General features: G+C 28.1%; 1 protein-coding gene and 1 long non-coding RNA gene across 4 annotated transcripts in view; both read right to left on the reverse strand.

The window, feature by feature from the left end:
- Window positions 1-2,936, reverse strand: part of LOC112690268 — a 51,692-nt gene extending 48,756 nt beyond the window's left edge. Inside the window, exon 1 of the long non-coding RNA XR_003149198.1 lies at window positions 2,857-2,936. This is a non-coding gene — a long non-coding RNA (uncharacterized LOC112690268). The remainder of the gene's footprint in view (window positions 1-2,856) is intronic.
- LOC112690267 (fasciclin-2-like) overlaps window positions 1-8,713 on the reverse strand; it is a 128,694-nt gene extending 119,981 nt beyond the window's left edge. For 2 of the 3 annotated variants that reach the window (XM_025564238.1, XM_025564239.1), the window contains exon 1: window positions 8,308-8,713. In XM_025564238.1, coding sequence (XP_025420023.1) covers window positions 8,308-8,386 — 79 coding nt within the window. In that variant the 5' untranslated portion in view covers window positions 8,387-8,713. The remainder of the gene's footprint in view (window positions 1-8,307) is intronic. The other variant, XM_025564240.1, reaches the window with a different exon arrangement.
- Between the last annotated feature and the right edge of the window lie 17,803 nt (window positions 8,714-26,516).

The raw sequence follows: 26,516 nt of genomic DNA on the forward strand, positions 1-26,516 counted from the left end.
ACACATTTGTTCAGATTTAAACTAAAATAAGTCATCTTATTTGTAAACTCAATACGATTAGCGTCAGAGGTCGGGTAAACAATCCTTGAGAGGGTCAAAAGACTAACCAGGGGAAAGAACGAGTGACGTTGAAAAATGACCCTTGAAGATGACCTCCTATACCGATCTTTTCGACATTTTTCCTTCCATAAATGGTTTTAATTTCGTATCAAGGACGTACTGGTTGGTCTCGAGGGAAATACTATGTGTGTCCATCCTACATCACTCCCTTCTTGGAAAAACCCAGAATGATTTCCCTTCTGGTTTTCGGTAACCCCCCGAAATGTGGCTAATACCTCACAAAGTTCAGGTCTTTTTATATAAATACAAGACGTTTGTTTCCTGAACCGTTCACGCATCACCGATAAAGGTTCGAATCCTGCAAGGGAAAATTGGCATAAATTCACTGCGGGCACAAACAAAACATAGGGTGCTATAATATTTCTACGTTGAGGGGAAGACACTGAAAAAACTGTCCCTCAACAAAAGCAAGACGTTTGTCGATGAAAAACTAAAATCTAGTGAAGCATATACTTAAAATATACTAGTGGTTTGTACCAACGATATTTTATGTACATTGGTTGTGCCAACTGAACTAACAAAGTATTACTGTATAAATAAGGGATTTTAATGAGCATGTTTTACGTATTGTAAAATAGTCATTATTAGTTTCAAAAGAAATTTACTACTACATACCTACTTAGCTTATTTAATCGAAAGTATTTACAATAATATTATTTTTAGTAAAATAAAATATCAAAGATTTCAAATTAATCTTGTTAACACCATATAAGATATAATTTATAATTTATAATTAAAATCTTATAAAGATATAAAATATTATTGATCTAATATGAATAAAGTATGAGTTAATCTAATTGATTGAAAATCATTTTATTTTTCTGTCAATATTAAATACACGTCCAATTTAATTCATATCTTAGACAATTAATTTTGTTTAATGTTGAACAACTTTCTTTTGTAACAAGAATAATAATCCCGCAATTCCAAAGTAATTAAATTAAATTTCGTTTTATTGTTTTAAACAGTATTTTTCAACATGTTCAATAAATAAAATCCATTAAAAGATCACAGAGAGATTAAATAATTTCAGTATTTATTCATGAAATTATTAAATCATGATTTCTACCAAGGAAAATATGAAATACAATTAAAATAATCGAAATAAAAATAGTATACTTTAATCCAGAAAGATAACACTCTAGATAAAATATACAGAATAAATCCTTATAAAACCGCTGTAAATAAAACATAATATCAAAATCAAATAATATAAATCTATTGACACTGTGTTTAAGTAATTTATTTTAATACTTAATCAAATCTAAATGCAAAACAATTTCAGGTAAAATAAGTAATTAATATAAAAAAATAGTCCAGTTTTTTAGATCTAAATATTGAATAATTGAATAAAAAATATTCCAGCTCAAAAAAAAAAGAACATAAAGAAAACATACAACAGAAGTTTTTCGGATAGAAAAATTTACATAATACATCGTTAAAAAAAATATATATTTATTTTGTGGACAATAACGGACACATGACAAAATAAAACTAACGGAAGCTTTATTTACGAGAACTTGAAACGAACTTGGCAATGACTGTAAACATTCCGCAGACTGGTGGGCACAGAAATAGTACGTCCATATATATAACATAAATATTTTGGCTTATCCAGGAGTTTAATTGGCAAAGAATGTCAAAATGACGATGGATGTATATCGTCCACTCTTTTTCGACACGAAAAACACTAAGGACAAAAAAATCTGACAGACATATGCTTTTGTCTGTTTATGTAACAACCTTTAGAGCACGTGAGACTGGACACAAAAGAATAGTCGATAGTTTTTAAAATATACAAGTATTAGTGGTTTTGTCGACAAAAAGATTTTTTTGTGATAAAATCACAAGATTCGTAGAAATGAATACAATTCCATTTCGAAGGATTTTATTTTATAGGTACTATATATATATATATATATATATATATTGGTTAGGATAATAGAGGGTGAACGTTCGTTTCCCACACGCATGCATTTTGAATAGAACACGTGTACAAATCAAGAATGATACGAGACACATTTCAATAAATAAAACTATTATTATTTAACGGGCCAAGGACAGAGAGAAAACTCGAAATCTAATGATAATGAATAGCAGTGAATGACAAACCGAATAACTAAAAGACTGAAAATAAACTAACCGTAAACTCATGAGCAACCAATTTTAAGACCAAATCGTTTATTTGAATAATACCGGACGTTAAATAGTAGCAAATAACCAAATAAAATCATGTCGGAAACTATGAATAAAAATAATACGAAATTTTTAACAAAGAAAACAGTAAAAAAAAAAGAATCGACATAATGAACATAAATAAATGATGTTTGATGTTTAAAAGGTATTAAAGTAAAAAAATGAAATAAAAAAAAAAATGTAACGTTTTGAAATACAGATGTAAGATTTTAAGTACCTGTTAATACTAGAGACCGTTAAAATGATCCTTAAAATACACCCGTGTGAAAATAACATTCGAAAAAATAGAATTAATTTTAATAAAGAAGATATATAGACACATTCATCAAAAGTCGAAACGCGTGATGGTTATTTTAAGACAACAGAGATTCGGCGTGGGACTTGAATAGTACGTGCACATCAACAGGACCGATCGTTGGCCAACGATATAACCAGTTTTCACCATTATCTACAGAGTGCAACCAAAGTCAAACCCTCAGGCGAATGACCCGACAACGACTCGTGACCCACATTAAGCAATGGAAATAAAGAAAAACTTACAGTCATCGCGAGCATATAACAAACGAACATTCGACTCGCACGGTATTACTGTGTACGCGGCATTATGTTTGGACTGAGATTTTGACGCACTAATCTGAAATTATTATTATGTAACTGTGTAGGTAGGTGTATAATTCGATCACATTCGTAGCGCAGGCGGCGGCGTAGGCATCTCAATACCCGTTTACAAAAGAATTAATGTTTACCAAGTCCGAGGAAGCATATATTATATTACAATATTATTAATATTATTATTGTTATTTGTATTACAGTGTTAACTATATATAAAGAAAAATCGTATTATAAACGCAATATACACACGTGTAGAGGATTGGAAAATAATAATACTGTTTTTTCCACTAATTCTCCCTGACACGCTTCGAGAGTCCGGATATCCTTTTCGTGTGAGTTGACCGGAACCCCCTTTTATAAGTTGAAGGGAAAAGATATTTAAAAAGTCAACTATAAGACGTAAAAAAATGATTATATATATATATGTTTTTTATTCAATATTTTTTTTTCAAGATGCCGCTTTATCAAATTAATTTTGTTAGTCACAGACATGAATGAAGTTGTACGAACGTAACTAACAGTATCCGAATTAATATCAATATTATTTAACCTATAATAACATGCCTAATCATAATATTATATTGACAGTATTTTTGTACTAAAAAACGAAATATTTGTATTTTACCCATCATGTTACCAAGTTATATTTTGCTTTAAGATTATAAATAAAACACACAAGTAAAATGTGACGTACTTACAATAAGAATGAACATATAAATATTAATAAATTTACCGTGTAAAATAATTAAAAACGAATAATTTGAAAGAGAATTCTCTTTCAAACATTCAACCTAATACTTAAAAAGTATTTAAATTCATCCGAATTCTGAATCGTACTGAGATATTAATCTTATTGAGCTGTATGGGAAATAAATATTACCCATATACACGAATGAATGATTTATTTTATTCCAACTTAAAATATCCTAAAAAAGAAGTGAAAAGCAAAACACAAGAAAAGAATTACAATACATCACAACCAATGTAGTTTTATTTTGTAAAGGCAATAATTTAAAAGTTATATGGAATGGTTTTTAGTATAAAGTTAAAAGTCATTCTTATTCTACCATCTTATGAAAAAATCCCTTTAAAAACAATTCATATCTACTTATAAGTTGAATACTCCCATGTGTGTATATATATATATATACACACACACTTCCTTAAAACCACCATATATGTATATATTATAAAAATAACTAGGAGATTTTATTTAACTTTTATTTTTTAAATATCTACATTCTTCTTTTTATATCATGTTTTAAAACAATTCTCTTAATTCAATCTCCTGTAAAAGATTTCTCTAAATATACAATAAGAAAGTTCGAATATTTTTTCTGAAAGAAAAAACCAAAAACAACTCGAGAACAAATTTAGTTTATTATTTATTTATTATTGCAAAATATTTTCACTCGCAGAATTATAGTTATCATTTTTAGTATATAAATACATGGAACTCCATATTATTTATATAACAGACATCCCAGAATCATTGTCTTTGAGTTACAAAATTATTTTAATAAAAAACACAATGTTTGTCATTATAAATAAAATCTCGAATAAAACAGTAAAATACTTAAAAAAAAATATTATAAAAACAATTACAGTTAACATTTTTAAAAATAAATAATAGATCACTGTTGAATATTTTTTTCCCTGATAAAATACTTAATAACAGTGTCTGATTTATAGAAATAATTGATGTGATATATTGATAAGTGATAGCTTAATTCAAATATCAATCATGTTACAAACACATTATATTTAACGACTTAAAAAAACTTCTTATGGTAGATTCCAATATACAATTATTTATATTTAAACATGGTGAATTATGAACTCTGAACATAAAATATATTAATTTTTAAGTACAAGTGTAATTCATTTATATTTTAAGAACTAAACTAACGTCAAATATTTGTACTTTTTTTGTTTGAATGGAAAATAATATTTTAGTTAAAAAATGGAAAGTAAAAGATAAAATATCACAGAAAATACCCAATATCCACGTCTTATTCATCAATCACCATAGAGTTATTTCGTCATTTTATTTACAAAGTGAAACAATACTATGGGCGTGTTACAACTATCATATTTTATAACATAGAACAATAAATTAAATTCATCTATTAATATATTACGATTGTACGATAGATACATTAAAACTTTCCGTTTATTTTTCGAACATTTTTTTCTTATTTTTCTTATACTGTTTTAACAGTATTTTTAATTTTGTTCGTTACGAATTTTAAAAATCGTTTCCCACGAAAAAAAATCGTATAATACCAAGATAGCAAAAGTGTACATAATCAATATACGTGGGGCTTTGCGCGTAAATCAAAATAATAAACAAGATCTAGAATTAGGCGGTTCCAAAAAGACTCCGTGGGAGTCGCCTGATGCCATCACGACTGGACATAGAAACAGAAAACGTGAGAGTTGTCGAGGGAAAAAAATACACAGTCAAGTATATTGTGTGTATTATGCCTGAGTCACGATAACGATAAAAATTGTGTAGCCGTTTCACAGCTTATCCGTTGAAAACACCGTGTTCAACTCAGGACGATTTATTATAAAATGCTTATTGTTCACACTAAGACCATTTCCAAAACAAACTAAAACAAATTGTTTACAACTAATATAATAAATCCACAGCCGCTATATGATGATAACATACACAACACTATCTTGATAATTGATGTTTACATGCATTAGGAGACATATGAAAAAACGAATAATACTTACGAGTATATTATTCGATTCAATATTAAAACAATAGTCACACCACAGCACCTTCGTTATAAACGCATATAATTTAAAAACCATAAAAACATTTACGGAAAATGAAAATCGTAAAATACGATAATAGAAATTATATATAAAATATTAATATCTAAAATAATAAAGAACAATGAAAATAAAAATCGATCAACAACTTTAAATTGCATAAATAAACAGGTCTTTAGAATTTTTTTTCAAATCTTGTTATAATTGAATTAAATTTAGTTTCATTATTACTTATTGAATAATGGCGCCAACGGTATAGAAAGAAAAAAGTAATATAGAGGAACAACCGGACGCCGGAAGGCAAGTAGATTCACAGACGGCCGAGAAAAATACAGACATCGACATACATTTATTTTCAGAATCTAATAACATCGTAAAATTTTTTTAAGGTTCTTATAAATTTTAATTTCGATAAAATAAACAATCTTTTACTCCTGAATAATTATAATACTACCTCAAAAACTTAAAACAACAAAAGAGACGAAAATCTGTTTTCATTGTTTATATGCGTAAGGAAATAAATTCATCATAAAAATACATGTGAATATTCAATGCACCAAAATTATGAAATAAACCTCGGAAAAAACGTTCTTATTTAGTAGGAAGGATATATTATTGTTCGCGAACTGAGGGAGTCGCGAACTTTTTAATAATCTAAGTTAGAGGGTAACAGGCTACAAGAATTCATACGTTATATACCATTATGAAATTATTCCGGTGAAATCCATAGAAATGAGAGGTATTCATATGGCCAATCTATTTTCCATATAGGACATTCAATTGACATGAAAAACGGGTGTCTGACATCGAAATGTTATAGACTCATTATTTAAATTTGAAATCATTGATTTTTAGCATAACAAAAGAATTCAAAATAACTCAACTTTCTCTGCATTAAACCACAAATACTTATTTTTAAAACCTAAAATAATAAATTGGGAAGAATCTGAACTGTAAGTAATTGCTATCTGTAAAAATATTTAAAACCAGTAGACCATTTGAAAAAAAAATCATAATTACCAATAAATACTTTCGCGCACGCACAATGTTAAATTATTTTGTTATGATAGGAGGAATCGATGAAATTAGTTTATTTGTTTTTTCTTCTTGTTTTTTTTTTTTTTTTTTTTTTTGATTAATTGAACACAAAATAAATAAATTTGTTATATTTAACAAACAACTAAACCAGTAAATATGGGTTACGTAATACAACTATTATGAAAGATAATTACTCAAAAACACATGTAGTTTAAGAATGAAATTAATGAAACTGGTGACATTGATGAATTCAATGATTTTCTATGAGCAGAAGAGTATAAAAGAAAAAGAAAAATCACTTTTTACCAAATATGTACGGGTTGTAAATTGTTTCTAAATTATTACAATTTAATCAGAAATAATGGCTTTCGCTGTTTTGCGAGTATGAAAAACGGCGGTTAGAAAACTCGTTATCACACCGTTCAAATATATCGCACAGGATAGTTTCTTAGAGTGACGCATTCAAGGGGGTTCAAGGGGCAATCACCATGGGACGTCAAATTCTGAGTCCCGCAAAAAGGACACCGGCGCTAGATGCAAACTCGTACAGATATAATTATAATTCGGTAGTTCGATGGAAAATGCATGTCTGTTTAACCGAGACATAAAATATGCGATAACACGTGCATGTTCGGCCACCTCCTGCAGAGTGTACTCGCAAAAAATATAAAGTACGAAATAGTCACATTTCAAGCAGTTGAAATAGTTTTAATGATAGTTATCTCGTTTCAGAGCAAATCCTTATAGGATTTTTTATACATCTTATAACTGACAAATCCTTATAGGGAATGCTAAGTTACACCACACCAAGCGCTCAGCAGTGCACCTACCTATGATGCTGTCGAATTGAGTCTCAGCCTCGCAATATCTACGTTTGGCACGAAAACATTTGAATAAGCAGAATGCACTGCGTTTCTACACAGCCAATTAATAATAAACCGTCCGAGCAGAGTAAATAAAATAATAATGATCGATGCGATTCGATGAAATCGAATATCGACACACAAATGACTGTCCGACAGCGGACAATAATAATACTCGCATACCAGCTAAACCGGTGACGAAACGTTTGGGTCGCAGTGGTGCAAAGAGCTGCGCGGCCGTAACAAATAACAAAAGGGGAAAAAAAAACAAAAAATGATATTAATTTAGGGAAACATGAGCGAATTTACGTTTACCAAACAATATCATTAATTGCCAATGTAAATGGGATGCGAGGGGGGAAAAAATCGTATCAACACGCACGTCGACGGTGAAGGGAACACGTGCGTCGTTGGTCGAAGAACTGTGTCGTGCGAATGTAAAACGACCCGACCACGTGCGTGCGCGACTTTCGCATAAACTATCGGACCGTCGGTGACGAGCGGGGGAGGAGGCAAACTTAACGGCCCAGCGAACACGTTTTCGCGATCCGCTGTGCACCGTTAAACGTCGGAGGACCCGTTCGAGGCGAACACGTTTCGACCGTATCACGCGCGTGAACAACGCCCGTCACAACTACGCGCATCGTAAACGAATAACGTGGACTGCAGAACAAAAAACGTATTGTTTTACCTGTTGTCAAGAAGCCGGACAGCAAGACCAAGGCCAGCACCAGTTGCAGCGACGGCGTGGGCCAACGGCTTCGCGTCATGATCGGTTCGTGTTTGCCAAAGTCCGTCGAATAGATCTCGAAGAACAGTACGGTTGTACACGCGATGGATATCAACCAACGGTTGAAGACGAAGAACAAATAACCACCACAGTTAATATTCTATTCGCGACGAGACGATTTGTGACGGACGAACGATGGTGAAAGAGAGAGAAAAACCCGCAAAGCGTTTAGAACGGACTGTGTTCAAAAAACGACCGTTGGTAACAACATTTTCCGATGAGAACATACGACGACAACGGCGGTGCGTGCGTGCGAGAAGACGACGACGACGACGACGACGACGGTGAGTACGGAACGACGACGCGCGATACGATGACGATAGCGATGTTGGTCGGTCGGAATGCAGGTGCCGCGCGCACGATAGTTCGGCAACGGTCGGCCGCGGTCGCCGTATCGTCGGCAGTGTCGGCGGCGGCGGCGGCGGCGACGCGGTGCTCTTGACTCCTACACGACACGCACCGGTTGGACCGTCGGCCGGCAGCGATCGCGGTAGCGGTGCGGCGGCGCGCACAAACAGTTGCGGTATCTCGTCGCCACTCGCGGTGCGCACGCCGGACGACGTACCGTGAAGCGGGCAATTCAATTTGGTGGCATTGAGACCCGATCGCGAAAACACTCAAACTCAACTCGCGTCGCGGAAGACGCGCGACATGTCGTCTGCCCACGTACAGCAAACCGGTTGTACGTGATACGCCGTGGCGGGTAACACGCAGGCGGACTTCACCGAACGGTCGCGGCCGGCCGTAGATTTCCAACATCTTTCCGCATCTATTTGTCTCTCTATCTCCCTCTCTCTCTTAGGTACTACGGTTTTTTTTTTGTACATGAAACATATAAACAAACGGGACGAACAAAAAGAAAAAAAACTGCAAGACATCCGGTCGAAAAACGAAGAGTAAAAAACAATTATAAAAACTGCAGCTCAACCAGATATTACAGGAGTACCGTAACAACAGTTCTCCGTCGAATATTGCTATAGTTCATCTCTTCGGTGCCGGTTTTAGTGGCGATGCAGTGGCACCGAAGTTTCAGATGCAGGCCCAAGGTTTAAAGGCTTTGTCAAACAGAACGCGTTATTTACGTCGCGTGAGTATCGTCGCGTTCTTAACCATATTGCGGACGTTACAAAAAGCGTCGCATTATAGAGACTGGTTCTTAGTAGTCGATATAGTCATGCCGTCCCAAAGATGAAAATCAAGGAAGGTGAATAATATGAAAAATACCGACTACAATTTTTTTACTTCATGTATGTAGTATAATTGACTATTTGTAGTCGTATTTTTACTTTTTAACATGTATATATGTGTTAGTGTCGCACGTTCTTAAAATTGACAATTTAATTATACATATATATATATATATATATATATATATATATACAGGGTGTATCTGGAATGGATGAGGACACGAGTATACGCGTACTCGCCGTGATGGCCTAAAGTAGATTTTTATTTTCAATCTCCAAAATCTTGGTTTATTTAATTTATTTTTAGGACATTACCATAAATTTAAAAATAAACGATTTATTTGTATTTTTTGCAAAATTCTAATACGAATCGAGACGTCACACTGTTTTTGGACTTGTCGCGCGTTTTTCACGCTCGAGTCGCCGACTAAGAAAAAAGTCTTGTGACACATCAATTCGTATAAAAACACTTCAAGATAAACAGTGGTGATAGTCGTTTTTTGTCAGTTAACACACATAATTAGTTAAAAAGCTTTAACATTGTCGATTTATAACAATGATGAAATAATAATAAAATTAGTGTAAATAGAGTTTTAAATTATGTATTTTATTATTTATGTATTTACAAAAGATATGCATTACCGGCTAGATTGAATGGTCAGGGATTTTACTGTTAAAGAACGTGCCATTGGAAGAACAAGAATCAATGTGGTGTATGTTAGATGGTGCACCTCCTCATCATACAAATGCAGTCCGACAACAATTGCATTATCTTTTCCCTGACAAACTTATAGGTAGAGGAGCTAGAAACATTGCTCAATAAAGCCCATACATAATATGGCCATCACGCAGTCCTGATTTTAACCCATGTGACTTTTTCTTATGGAGTTTTATGAAAGAACAAGTTTATGCCAAAGAAGTAAATAATAGAGATGAACTTTTGATGAGAATTAATAATGTAGCTGATATCATTCGTCAAACACCAAATATATTAGAAAAAACTTGGAGTTCATTACATCGTCGTGTAGAAAAGTGCATAGAAGTTAACGGGAGTCACATTGAACAACTTTTGTAAATAAAAATTTATTTTAAAATTAAAATGTATTTGATTATGATTTTTTACTATGTTAAAGTTGTTTTAATTAATTATGTGTGTTAAATGACAACAAACTACTATCACCACTGTTTATCTTGAAGTATTCTCATACGAATCGATGTGTCACACGACTTCTTTTTTAGTCGGCGACTCGAGCGTGAAAAACGTGTGACAAGCCCAAAACAGTGTGACATCTCGGTTCGTATGAGAATTTTGCAAAAAATACAACCAAAGTGTTTATTTTTACATTTAAAGTAATGTCCAAAAAATAAATTGAATAAATCAAGATTTTGGAGATTGAACAAAATTTTCAAAAAATCTACTTTGGGCCATCACAGCGAGTACGCGTATACTAGTGTCCTCATCCATTCCAGAAATATCCTGTATAATAATATTTTATATTGTATAATAAGTAGTTATATAAATTTTATTCGTGTGTACGCTGTATTACGAAATATGTAATATTTGTTTTCCGTAAGTAAAATTAGGTCCTTCGAGGCTATAATGAAACAAGTCCGACTGCCGACTGGTGTTTTCGTTTTTGGGGAGGTGAGATACCTCCCAAGACTCCCTTTCGGGACAGCCCTGGATATAGTAGTATTGTTCGTACGTTTGCGAGGTGTGGTTTATATTGAAAATATGTCCGTTAGTTCAGACGAAGAAGAACTTTTACTTTTATACGCATTAACCGAAAGTCAACAAAAGATGAAGCGAATTTTCCACTATTAACATTTATTTTTTCTCGTATTTATGTAGATATTCCTTCTTTAATCATTATCTGAACGCCAAAAATAACGTACTACCGCGCGTAATTTTGTGATTTTGTACAACGTCGCGCTCTACCGTCGCGTTCTAGCGCCACGTTAATCATGCCGACAACATATATTTGACATCCAATTTAACTTGGAATTGAATATAATGCGACGGTAATTCACGTGACGTTAAGAACGCTTTCATGCGCGTTAATAACGCGTTCTGTTCGACAGAGCTTTAATGTAAAAATTTCATCACCATAAAAATACATAGAAAACATTTAATCGTCGAGTTTTAATAATGATCCAACAACCTACAAAAGTGTTTACCTATAGTAGTATACAACTGTTCATTGGTTTAATTTTTCCTTCGTTCATATTATTATTATTTAATTTTAACATTAATTGAGGAAACGGCTAATATTTATATCAATTTTTTTGTTAATTATTTTTCTTGAAACAGCGTAAAACGGATAAAATTCCGAGTAGTACATAGCTCTTAGACTTCAATCCACTGCACCTCATATAAATATATGTACAAATTTGTGGGTATTCGTATTTTAAATTATCGCCGCCAAACGCGTGCACATACTTCGCTTCGAACTTTGGGTGTACATCGTGTACGGTTGAATATATGCGGTTGTTTACGAGTAATATTGTGCATTATTATTCATCCGTCTTTCGTTTCCCCTCCTCCGGGGCCATTATACGAACTTTATTACTTTTAGAATCATGAAAAAATAATAATCAAAACACTGCACTATAGGTGCACATACCTTTACGGATGTTTTTTATACACAAGAATAGGAAAAAATAAACAAAGTCAATACGTTTCCATCAGTTGTAGCGCATACGAGTTTTTGATGGTATACGCACCACAATGTATCTACGTATAATATAAATACTACCTACGGGAACAATTACGTAAATGTATACATTAATATGGTAAATAAATATTGAAAACTTTAAAAATAATTTCGATTTTTTATAGGGTACATGTATAACATGTATTATACATCCGACGCTTTTTAATATGGTAGTCTACGAATACGTTCAGTACAACGTTTGAATTATTGGTATAAGTTTAGTTTTCGGTTTACACATGTCGTAAATATTATGTCTAATTTTCAGTATAAATAACTATTAAAAATAGCACGATTAAATATTATTAAATACACCTGCGAAATAGTGAGCCTCACTAGTCGCATCTTTAAGGTTTGATAGTTAATAAATTATAATTAATACTCGTTTACTCGCGGTAGAGATTATTTAACAGAAAACGTTTACTCGAGTTGACTCAAATAACTTACTAAAAATGATTGATATAGATATATATTTTTTTGATTTACCAAATATTCACCATTGTTACAAAACTTTGATTTAAACAATTTTACTTCAATACACTTTTAATTATTTTTGAATTAAGTTAAAAACACATTTATATAAAACATACTATGAATTATATTATTTAAATTCTGAATGTTATAGCTTTTAATGAGCTTTTTTTAAATTCTCTTCCTCATTTACAGTAAAAAATTATTTATCATCAGAGAAAATTCGTAAAAAATTTTATGAGGTTGAATATGGAGTTTTTCATTAAAATTCAATTGAATTTGTATGTTAACTAGTTTATTTAAAATATAACGTCCTAACTATTTCATCGGACAGCTTATACAAATAAAACTTAACAAGATAAAATCCAGGTTCATGCATTTACATATATGCTAATAAGCAAAAGCAAGTTGTCAAAATAGCTTAATGTTAACTTTAAACCCTAAATTTTCAAATTGATGAATTATATTAAAAAAAAAAAAGTAGGGACAGAATACTGTGATCACATCGTTTTAAGCATACACTCGTTTGAATGAAAATTGTGTATTGTTATCATTTTAAATTTGAAAGCAATGGCATTTGAAATATCTTTGAACAATAAATACTTTTAAAGGATTTCAGTTCACTACACGCAATATTGATAACTTACAAATTTTAAATTTGTATTAATACATGTTTATAACTTACTTGTACTTTACTTGCTAAGCATAACCAAACCTATCCTAGTTGCGACGAACAAAAACGACATGTCGTTTATTTCAATGATAATTACCCATCAAATAATGTATACTATTTGTCCTCATTCATTTCTTTTTTCTTATTGTTAGTACGCCATTATACAATTCATTCGGACTCGAACAGTGTACTCGTATCTATCGTAAAATGTGGTAATTTTTAAATAATGTAACAACCGATACATTAAGTCCTAAGAACCAAATACTAATTGACTATTAATGTTATTATTATTTTTTTCGTTTCATTAGCACTTACTCGTATAATATCCAAACAAGCAAAACTTAAATTGCAAATAAGAAGTAATGGTGTAAGCCTCAATTACACACAACCAAATACTAGTAACAATAGCATTTTTTTCAAAATACTTAGAAAACTTAGTTATAGATTGTAACTGATATGAAATATATTCATAAATCCTTCATAATTTAATTAATTTATTTATTGTAACGAATATTTTTTTCTTCCATCAATATATGTATACTAAAATAATCCTTCGATTACAGACTTTTATTACTTTTCGAAACTTTTATTACAAGTTTTCATAATTAACGTCAAATTAAAATTAATCTTTATGTAACTCCTGTATAAAAAATAAAGATAAAGGTCAGGTGATATATGCTATCATTTTGACTATTTATTTGAAATACCTACATCGTATATTTTAGTCATCTAAATGGGTTCATTAGCGTAGTTCATTAGGAAAAACTAATTTAAAAATTTATATTTTGTATATACCTATTAATAAATTGTTTTACTTACAATTAGTGTTCGAAATAGAAAGGTTTACCATCCTCTTTATTTTTTTTCATCGATATAATTCATCTCACAACTAATTATCCACAAAGCTGGTATCCCTCTCAGTTAAAATATAATACATAAAACTCAAATATTAAATTACACAGTTTTTGGTCACTACTTTGTTCAAACATCTAAAAAAATTGTATAATATGTATAATATACATGGAATAATATATGACCCTTGAATATACTTTAAGTTCCTATACAAATATATAAACAAATTAGATATGTATGGAGTTTGGGTGTTTAATTAAGTACCTATCTATTTTAAATATTAGAATTTAAAAAATAAGTACTTAATTACGCAATTGATAAATTTTAAATTAATATAAAATTGTCATTTGTAACTGTGCTCATGGTCGTATTTTAGAGGGAAGGGATGGGCGAAAAGCGATCGCCTCCCTCCTGAATCTATATTAAGGAATTAATTATATGTGAGATACACATTTCAATTTTTTTTAATGTGGATCACTTTATAATGAAATCAAATTACGCGTGGCTGTGAACACTGAATTGGACTTTTTTTCGGGTCCACATACTTAGTGAAAAATCTAATAAAACACATGCGTAACTTTCAAAACACAGATAGGTGTTAAAAAAGAACAACACAGAAGTTGATTCTAAGTGGATCCGACATTAGAGTAAAAAAATAAAACCAAAAATATTAAAGACTCACCTGATTTAAATACTACCAAAAATTTTACCTGTACATTTTGAGCCTTAATTAAAGAAAACATTTTAATTTCCTCCCCCCTAGAAATAAGTCTAAATATGCCCCTGATTGTGCCCCAACAAACTTTAAAATGAAAGGACAGTTATTTATTAATGATGTTGAAATATTATCTCGATGTAGATTATATAAGAAATTAAAATAATGTATTATGTATAAATATACATAAATACTTCTATTTGTCAATGTATAATGTTTTTTATATTTAATAGATAAAACAAGTATAAAAATATACTTATTATTTTAACAATTTCGAATGTAAATATAATTTATTATATATTTTCATACATCCACATTTCTCAAGAATCAAAATATAAATTATTTATTTGCCTATTTAAGGGCAAACGAGGTTTATTTTTTAATTAAAAAATAAATAAAATATGTTATATTTATATAATTTTTTTCTATAAATTAATTTTATTGTGAGTTATATACGTAATAATAATGGCTCAAGTTAAATATTACATAATTAAAATATAAGAATATTTTTCTTTTATTTAATTTTATAAATAATATAAGTGGATAATTTAAAATTGGTGATGACATGTTATAGAATACATTTGTATTTAAATCGACGGTACGATTTAATGACAAAAATATCCTATTAAAATAACTTGTACATAATATTATGATATACCTTTATGCATCGGTAATTTTAATATTAATTATAGAGTATATTTAAATAAATAAATAAGTTATCTTTTGAAGTGGAAATAATCGTAATTACTTGTTTATACTGTCAAAGGATAACACGATTAAACCTTAAAGTTTGACCATAGTCGTAGTTATTAAAAAAAAACATATGACTCATCACTATCATGGTTTTACAACTATACTTTTTTTTAATCTATACTGTAATAGCAAAAAACAAAATTTGAATTCATTACGTCCCCTTCTGATCATATCTAAAACGAATGAGTTTTGTAAAATAACAGATTTCGGGAACACAATTCACTATTGTAATGATATAAATTTATATCGGTGTGGAATTGGATCGGAAAAGAAGATTTAGGGAGTTTGACGTTTTCTCTAAACGGGGGAGAAAAAATGATTGCTAAACATTTCCAAATAGAACTATTGTCTATCACACTTGTTACTGGGGGGATAGCGACGAGGGTCTCGGAAATTTACAAAACATAAATGTTTGTACCAGTGTGGATTATCTAATTTCTAACACAACGAGGGCTGCTGCGGATGTTAACCACCGCTCGTTCGGTCTATTCACGTCACCCGAGCCTTATACCTTCGGTAATTCGTATAACCTTGTTGCGCACTCAGGACGTAGCTTTTAGAGTGCGTAGCCGTTCTGCTGCAATCGTGAGGGAGTTTCTGGAAATGGTACAGTATAGGAAACGTTTATTCACTGAACGGTCGGTAATTGAATTATTATGTTATCACAGGCAGAAAGGTGCACAACCGCGTTATACGGTCAAATTCAACGCTGTTTGAATTCGTGATATAGTTGCTTAGGTAGATAAATATAGCATTTGTCAAAGCACAAGCGGGAATATATAAACGTGGTTAGTGATGGGGTGCACACTCGGAATGCAGGAAAAAAACTAAGGCCCGTCTCTAATGGTCCATGTATAAAAGAATGTAACAACCATGAAAAGCGATTTTTCAAAGCAGTATAAAAATAGGACATAATGGACACATGAAACCTTTTAAAAGGCCTGAGCACAATGAATAATATGGTACAATATAGTTTTAATGGAATCGTAATAGACTTATATTCTTAAACGTTAATTTGAGAGTATAACTGACGATGTTAATTATAGGTTTTTGTTTAAATATATGACCAATACAATTTACATTTTTTATCTTTTAACTTATACGTACTAATACAGTTCTAACCATATGGGTTTTCAATTTTTTTTTCTCCGTATAGATTGGACTAAGAATGGTAAATTGAACAAACATGTACATACGAATCGAGTGAGATGGTTGGCTAGCTTAGTTGTTCTCCATATTACGAATACACAATGCGTATTTGTGACGATCATTTAATATTGCACTGTTATTTGTTGATTCTGTACACTATGCTTGATATATATTGATCTTCAAGCCTCTTGTGAATAGTAATATCAATTCGTATGGAGAATTTTGATTCACGTGGATAATCATGTTTAATTGGAATAAACATACTTCAAAAAACAATCTATTTCAAGCAGTACATCGATAATATTTAAAAATGTTGCTTTTTATTTATTATAAGATAGAATTAACAAATCTCATAGTTAAAATACTTATATTTATATAACAAATATTATCTTAAGAACAAATAAGTTAAAAAATAGGTAATTATTTAGTACTTATCACTTATGACATAATATAAGAAATAAATTACAACACTACAGTTTAGTTGGCGGACAAAATAAAATATTATGAACGTATTAAATTGAAATTCTATACGAAAAATAGAAATTATATTGATTAATCTTTAACAATATTATTACATATTCGCATGAGTTTCAATTATTATTTCATTTTAAGAAATGTAAGCATCAAATTTACCATATTAAAATCTGTTGTTAATTTGACCAAGAAAATTCAAGAATTATAATATTAAGAATTATTTATAACACTGCAATGTTTTTCGTGTCAAACATTCATGTTTCCAGATTCATATTTTACAGATAGTACCCTCCAAATTTATTGCAAATACTTATACATACATATAATATTTTATCAAATTTGTCTACACAGTAAGACTGCTTGAGATTAAATTTAAATCTCTTTTGCTATAATAGTTTGTTTCAGAAGCGGGTTAACAAAATATTTACTAAGAATTATTTTATTATATTCATCATTATAAACATAGTAATATTTTATTAAAATTATTATAATTTATTAATTTTTTCATTATTAAAATAAAAAATATTATTCCTAATACTAGTATGAATTCATTTATACTCATATTAATATATAATTAAGATAAATATAACCATTACATATAAGCCAATGTGTATTTCTAAATATATTCCCAATTACATGATTAAAATGTTATTGCATAAAATATAATAAAATTCACCAATTTGTTCTTTTTTTTTGTGTGTGTGTCAGTCAATTAATAAATAATGATAATTATAGAATTACATAAATTAACAATACATAATAAATTAAAGTAAGTGGTATTCCACCGAATAACAAAGTAAAATAATATATATATTTAATATGATATGGTAATATTGTTTAAAATTTAAAAATTTGTTTATAATAGCTTAATAGGTATACACATTGTGGATGTATCCAACTTATCATGTTACTTTAAAAAATACCTGGTATAAGCTATTATAAAGATTTTATAAAAACTACTTAATTGTTTAACATTTTTAGAAAGAATAAATGAATCCCCTAACCATATTTTAGGAATCTCACTCAGATACATATATATCCCCATACATAATTGTCTTTAATATTAAACTATTTTCATTAAAATTTACTTTACTTTTAGAACTATAAGTTATTAAATAATGAAATAATGGTACATATTTAAAAATGTTCAATAGCAAAAAAAATTATTTACTTCTTTTAGGCCTTAAGCATTTTTAGTCGAGTGCTGTAATCACTATTAATTAGTCATTGTATGTATTATAATAGTGAGAGTATATATATACACATAGCATTTAACATTTAACTATTAATATTATGTACAGTTTATACTTATAACTACAATAAAATCTGTCCAAAACTTTTAAAACTATTTTATTAATATTCTACATAATAGTTCAAAAACTATTTCATATTTTCATAGTAAACATTATTTATTTATTTTTTTTTTATAATATTAATTATTTTAATGTAATGTAATGAATTTAAAAATTATTTAAGTTCTCATAATTTATACAATTAAGATAAATTAACTGAATATTTAGTAAATAAGCTATCTTTTATTTGACTATTTAAGACTCTAATATATAATACATTTACTCATATTGTTCTCAAAAATTATCTTAATTATTAAAAAAATTATTAAAACGAACGCTATTTAAATTATCTCATAAACTATTATTGACTATTGTCGTTACAATATACTAAACGTAATAAATGTGTTATTATTTATAATTTGATATTATTATTATACACACATGTCATATATTAATAAATATATACATGTATTATTAATAAAAATAAAGACATCATTAAGTCATTTAAAATCTATACAACTTTATAATACTAATTTTTTAATTAATTTAAAAAAAAATATCAACTGTAAAGAATGTACAATACGATAGAAATATAATGAAAGATCTTTTAAATCTCAATAAATATGATTCAAGTATGAAGTTATAAAATACTTATTCAATAATAATTATCTTTTATAAGCTACTAAAAGAAATAAGCAACATAAATTGAAATTGAAAATACATTAACATATTTATACATATATGTATATGCAAATTAGTAATATATTTCGATATTGTGGAAACATTGAACCAAAAAACTTAAATTTTGGATGACCATGAACGTTTGTACATAATGTGCAAAATTAACTATATTTATTTGGAATTTTTAGATACAAAACACAATATGCAGTTATTTTAATGATTATTTTAATTAATACTGTGTCACACACTCATACAAACAAACTTATATGGTGGTCAATAGTTTTTTACCATAGATATAAAATTTTAATATTGATTGTTTATTAAATTTAAGAAATTAATTACACCAAAAGACATTATCGGTTTGAAGTTTGCAAAATAATAATGGAACACTATAAAATTCATTATAAAATCATTAATTTATCACTATAGTTTTTTTTTTTTTTTCATGATGGTGAAACATAATGTTTTTAAGATAAAATAAAATATTACATACCGAATAGCAATTTCATTAATAATTTAAATAAATAGTTATTTTTATATAATTTATCAATAACAATAAATAAATGAAATATATTTAAAAGCGTATTTATAAATAAGCAATAGATATTTATTAATTATACTAAAGGTTAAAAATGTTATATAGTATATTATACTATGTTCTAACATAATATTTAACTAAATGTAATGTATACCATCATGTAAAAATGTTTTCAAAATATATTTTTTCTTTCAAATGCATATTATATTTTATTATGATTTAAATTTAGCATTTTCTACTTGCGGTTTTTGATAAATCGGCTAAACAATTAAAATTATTTACTTTGAATATCATAAACATATAATCTACAATATAATATTATAATATTATAATATTAAGTTGAAAGTGTTAAAATAAAAGTATTTCTAAATTAATTCACTAATTATTTGTAAATAATTACTATAAAATAACTCTTTTTTATAATATTTAATGAGTAAATAACAATTTTATTAACAATTTTCATAATTATATTAAGTGTTATATATGCACATTGATCACATATTAAAAAAAAAAAACATTTTTAAAAAACAGCATTTGTTGAATGAATAATAATATTTTAATAATATAGATATCATCTAAATCACTCAAGAACTTATAAAAAACTAAATACTATTAAACTTGACGTTTATTTATATTATGAGAGCATAATTTATTAAATATTAGTTAGTCAGATTTTTTGAAAATGATTCATTGGAATTCATAAACGTAAATTAAAAAAAAGAAAATTAATTACAAAAAGACATTATTGCCTTTCTACTGTGTATATTGAAACAAAAACTTAAAATGATGAATTCATTGATAATGCAACTAATGCGATTTAAACGATGTTGTAATTATTTTCATAGATATTTTAAGATACATGTTTGTGTACAGGTACATCCGTAACTAAGTAAATAGTGCGTCACGTTAAACACATTATATTTTTACGAAATTCGAGAGCAAATAAAAGTAAAGATGAATATTTAAAATAAAATCATAATAATAACAAAAAGAACATATTGAGCAATAAATTAAAGGAAATTGTATACCTACTCTAGTTTATTTTCTAATAATAGATAATGATAATGATACCTAAATATATTTAACTTACAATATTTAAAATATTTTGTGTAAAAATATATATCACCTATAACATAGCACTAGGTGTACTATTCATGTGTAATTTATTAATTTTTCATAGTTATACATGATGTATGTAATGAACATTTAAATACGGTACACCAAAGTGTACACAACAGGAAAGTCAAATAAATGAGTTTAACAAAAATGTACATACTTTAGAAATATTTCAAAGCAAAATATATATATATATATATATACATTGAATAAGTATTTTTAATTTTGAAAACCTCATTTTAACCTTATTTTAACCTTTATTTGCAACATTCATACATCTATTATAAAATAATTAGATGTTCGATATCTATAACTGGTTGGCTCCCTAAATGAGTTATGTAAATCAAATAATTTTAAAATAAGATAAATGTAATTTTTTTTTAACTTTTTGTAAACTTTTTTATTGACTAATACTGAAACTCGTTGATACAAATTAAAAAATTATTTTAAGTATTCAAATTTGTACAGATAGACAAAAGACACCATATGTAAAAATATTATGGACTGTCGTGATTATTATGCTGAAGTTGAACTTATAGCAGCACACTAAATTATCTGCGAAAATTATCTTATATAATTCATAAAATATATGCAAATATTTATATAGAAACTATTAATTTCCTATAATTTTATCAAATAAAATCTTTTTGAATTATTATTTTAACATTATCAAACAAACAACAAAGCACGAATACATTTTTTAGGTCTTATAAAATCTATTTACATCTGTATATTAAAATTTATAAATTAGAAAATAATACCATGCATAATTTAAATTTGTATAAAAAAAAATAAAAAAAATAGATTAGTTTTCTAGGCCTAGGATTTAAAATAACAGTGTATTTCAGTATTGTTTTATTATGCTTCCGTAGAGGATAACATAACAATATTGTAAAATGTCAACTATGACTAATGCTATATATTTTTTGTGAATCTTCGGTTTATTGGAGAGGAACAATGAGTATTTTATACTTGAAATGACCATCGAATAATTATTTCCATTGACCTCTGTGGATCTGAACGACAATGCTGTTCCAAAATAATAAATTTAAAAAAAAGAACAGATCATTGTACTTCCACTGACATTATTTAGAATGTCTATAGATATCTTCAAGAAAAGAAAAAATATTATTTTAATCTTCTTTCAGATATTTTCATTTAAATCACGAACATCTAACGCCGAGATGTTAAAATATGAAGTGCTTTCTCATTACTATTGCAGGAGTTCGGACAATAATAAAATGGATTTACCCTAATAGTTACGATTTGTTTTTATTGCGATACACTTCATAACGATTTGCTTAGCTATTTTGTCGGTTATATTGTGCAAAACGATGTCCAACGATAGCTGTAAAACCACTGAACACAAAATTACCCACTGTATATTATTGTCGTCTTTTGTATGAAATAATTATATTTATTTTTCTTAAGATCAATACAATTACAAACGACAGTACAATTGTGATTATTACAGTAGTTATATGTATTCTTACTTAGGTCAAATTGTTTACTTAATACAATTTTTTAAACTTAATAATATTTATGTAATATATATATAGTATTTATGGATTAAATATAATTATAATTTCCTAAATATATCTTATTTAAATTTGTATTTTTTTTTTTTCATTAAGAGCAGCTTATACTATTTTAAATTGTTTAAAATTATATAATCGTGTTATCAACTGATCGCACAATTTAACAATCTAACAATTTATATATCTGAATTATATATAATGCATATTGATCTATGATAATGTTTATATTTTACTTTTTAATTGTTATAAAAGAAAGCCATTTATTATTGGTTGTTTGGCTAGAATAATTTTCATAACTACTGACTCGATTTAAATTCTGTTTCTTTAGATTCAAAGTGAAATAAATAATGTATTAGTCTTACCATGATGTGTTTTTTTTTTAGAAGTAAAGTATAGATCCGGTGTCTAGTCGGTAATTTGGAGAGGTTATTTTCTAAATTTCCAACAATTTTCCAAATAGTTAAGAAAAACGTAGAAAAAAATTGCATACAATTTCAACCTAGGATGATATTTAAATCCTACACTGTCTTGTATGTTTAGTCACTCACTAGACCAGTGGTCTTCAACCGGTGGGTCGCGACCCAATTTTGGGTCACGTAAGATTTAAGATTGGGTTGCGATAAGTTATTCGTTTAAAATTTAAAAAATTCATATTTATATATATAGATATATATTATATAATGGATATCATATGATATTGCATAAGAATCGTTTCGAATAAACCCGAAACCGTACTATTTTATACTATTTTAAATTTGTAGAAGATTAGAATGAACACTTTTTTCTCAAAAACTCATACTTAATTAGAAAAAATCCTCAAACCAATATGAAACACATACCACTAATCATTAACTATCGAATATATAGTAGAGGAGTGTACACAATTTACCTCAATACGCACCGACCTGAACATGCCATCCAACATATAATAAAATTACTTAGTGAAAAACAAACTTTGAAAATTGTCACATTATTAAGTAACAAATATTATATAAGTAAATCTTAATTTACATTTAACTTCACCTTTATAATATTTCATATGTAATATTGTAATTTTAAATCTAACACCTAACACATCAAATATGTAACATCTAATAGCTAATAATATGAGTATTTGCTGTTGATGCCTCAATTATCAAATAAAAGAAAAAAAATAATAAACAATCAAATGAAGTGATAGCCCGACTTAATTTATAAATCTCATTTAAATTTCATATTTCTATAAACTGCGTTTTGTTAAATTGAGCTGAGGTGGAGGTATTTCATGTGAAAACAGTCTAGGACAAATTTTGCACTCATTTCCTATTGTGTATCAAAATATACATATTTTTCGGTATCATTACATGCATTTTTTTTATTGTATCATTACTTATATTAAAAATTAAATATTTCCTAAATACCTAAAAAATATAAATTTTGATTTATTCAGTTATAAAAGCATTTCTAAAATAGCATACATTAAACAATTTTAACTTTTTTATTTGATTTTCATGGCTAACGAAATTTACATGAGTTACGAAAAATGTTTGGTAAGAAAAGTGGGTCACAGGTCGAAAAAGGTTGAAGACCAATGCACTAGACTATATTAGTGTTTCTCTATTTGTTTTTCTTTTATCTGTGTACAAAATTTCAACCAAAAGAATTGCTCAGATCACTTTCAATCAGTTTCTAATAAAAAATATTGTCAATTTGTTATATTTGGTGGGAGGGGGGTTATTTTATAAAATGTATAATAGTCATCGAAATAAATACAAACGATTTACAAAAATAAAAAAAAGACGTCAAATTTACCACTTTGATCGGATGGACCTCTTTCACTTAAAATCGTTTTTGAGAGCAATGGTAAATTGGTTTCAAGTTTAAAAGTAAATTAGGTAATATCACTCACCCGTCCCTATAGGTACTTCATTCAATCGTGAAATTTCAAATGTTTTATTTTTTAAATAAGTAATAATTACTTATTTAAAAAATAAAATACCATATTTATATGGTAAATATAATGATACATAAGAGACGGCCCATTATATTTAATGTACCAATTTCGCTAGGTATTCAACATTACCACGAAATTTTTTGCACAGTTCTTTCATACACTTTTCCAAGTTTTCCTTTGCTGCCTTATTTAAATATTTGATCATGAAAGAAAGGGACCATCCATGTATACTTAAATGTATAACTTTTTGACGGAACAATTGAACATTTTCTTGATTTGTGTACGCAGAATTTTATTTAATGCCCGAATACTTTCCGAATTTTTTGGCTTTGATTTTTATAAATGTTTTTTATAAAGGAGAAGATAAAATACAGTAAGCATTTGCCATGTTTCAATTTTAGAGCAAGTAAGACTTATTCTTTTAAATAAATTTATCTTCTCAATATTTTTTCTTAACATTTGAAATGTTAGAATTAAATTTCTTAAGAAACTGCTGAGATTAATTAAAACTGGGTCAAACGTGATTTGATTGCATTAAATAATGATATCAATTTTTATTCTATATACAGATATATTATTTGCATAAATGTACATATAAAAGTCTGTTTAATATGGCAAATGCTACGCACTAATTTTGTATTGATAATAAACGAATATTTATAAAAATTAATCTTTGAGTGACGGACGAAACCCGGTAATTCAGTAAAATCTGTTTTATAATTAATTGATAAATATTCTCAAATAATAATGTCTTGTGTTAAATGGATCAATACGCCTGTACTTTATTAAGATCATCCCCAAATATAAAACTTTGACACTTTTAGCTTTTTAACATCTTACCAATAATTAATTATAACATGTCATTTTTACCTTTTTTTTTTTAAGAAAATTATTCATCGTTATAATTAAAAATATTAATTAATGTTACTAATTGACTAGACCATGCTATTTTTAACAGTAGGTAATTTACTTTAAAATATAAAACAAATTATTTATTTTATGAAATAAAAGTGTTAAAGATTTAAAATTATGTCAGATTAATCAGATTATCGTTTTATATTATTTACAACATTATTTGGAAAAATCTAGTATTTTTAAATTTTATCATATATTTTTTAATCACTTTTATAAAGATTTTAGTTAGTAAACAACTAATTAGCTATAAAATAATATAATATATTTGTCAAACACATTTATTATTCGAAATTCTAATTTTTTAAGTGAGATAACTGTATTATAATAAAAGATTTATTATGTAATTTCTTCTCATTCTTGCAGCATTTATGTAGTAGACATGAAATCAGCACAAAAACTTTTTTAGAATCTAGAACACTAAAAATATTCACAAATCTAACAAAACAATCATCCATGTGGTACGCACGTGCGTTTGAATATATAATTAATTCTAACATCAATCTATTGGCTGTGGAGACACAAGTTTAAAACGCTATTAAATTTTAGTAATTTTTAACACTAAGACATTACAAATTAATAAATTAATTAATTAAAGATAAACGGGAAGCTTATTTAAAAAATTCTCAACAGGAATGCCGTCAAAGAGTTTGGACAAATAAAAATTTCATTAGGAAACGTAATCGATATTTTCGAAAAAATTATTTTATTTTGCTGAATTTTAAACTTTGAGCGCTTTTAAAAATACAATTTAAAGATCTTTAGATTATCGTAAATATGATAATTGTATGATTAAGCTTTTACGACCTAATGTTGAGATATTCGAATTGCGAACTTCTCAAGGGGGATCTTAACCTAGTTGAGCAACCGAATCAATACGCGTATGCACCTCTGGATATGTGAATCATCCAATACACTTAAGATTTTATACCTCAGCAGTGTATACATAATATTTCCTTTTCATCTTAGGGACACACCGTCGAAACAGCAGAGTCATCATCCAACACCACAATGCTAACCCGCTAAATTGCTCTGTTTTACATTTGCTGCAGTACTCGCATGTGTCATAAAAACAGTGTACGTACACGTTTTTTTTAATTTGAACCAGTTTTGAG

Source organism: Sipha flava, unplaced genomic scaffold (assembly GCF_003268045.1).
Source record: "Sipha flava isolate LNK unplaced genomic scaffold, YSA_version1 49_pilon_pilon, whole genome shotgun sequence".
Classification (NCBI taxonomy): Eukaryota; Metazoa; Arthropoda; class Insecta; order Hemiptera; family Aphididae; genus Sipha; species Sipha flava.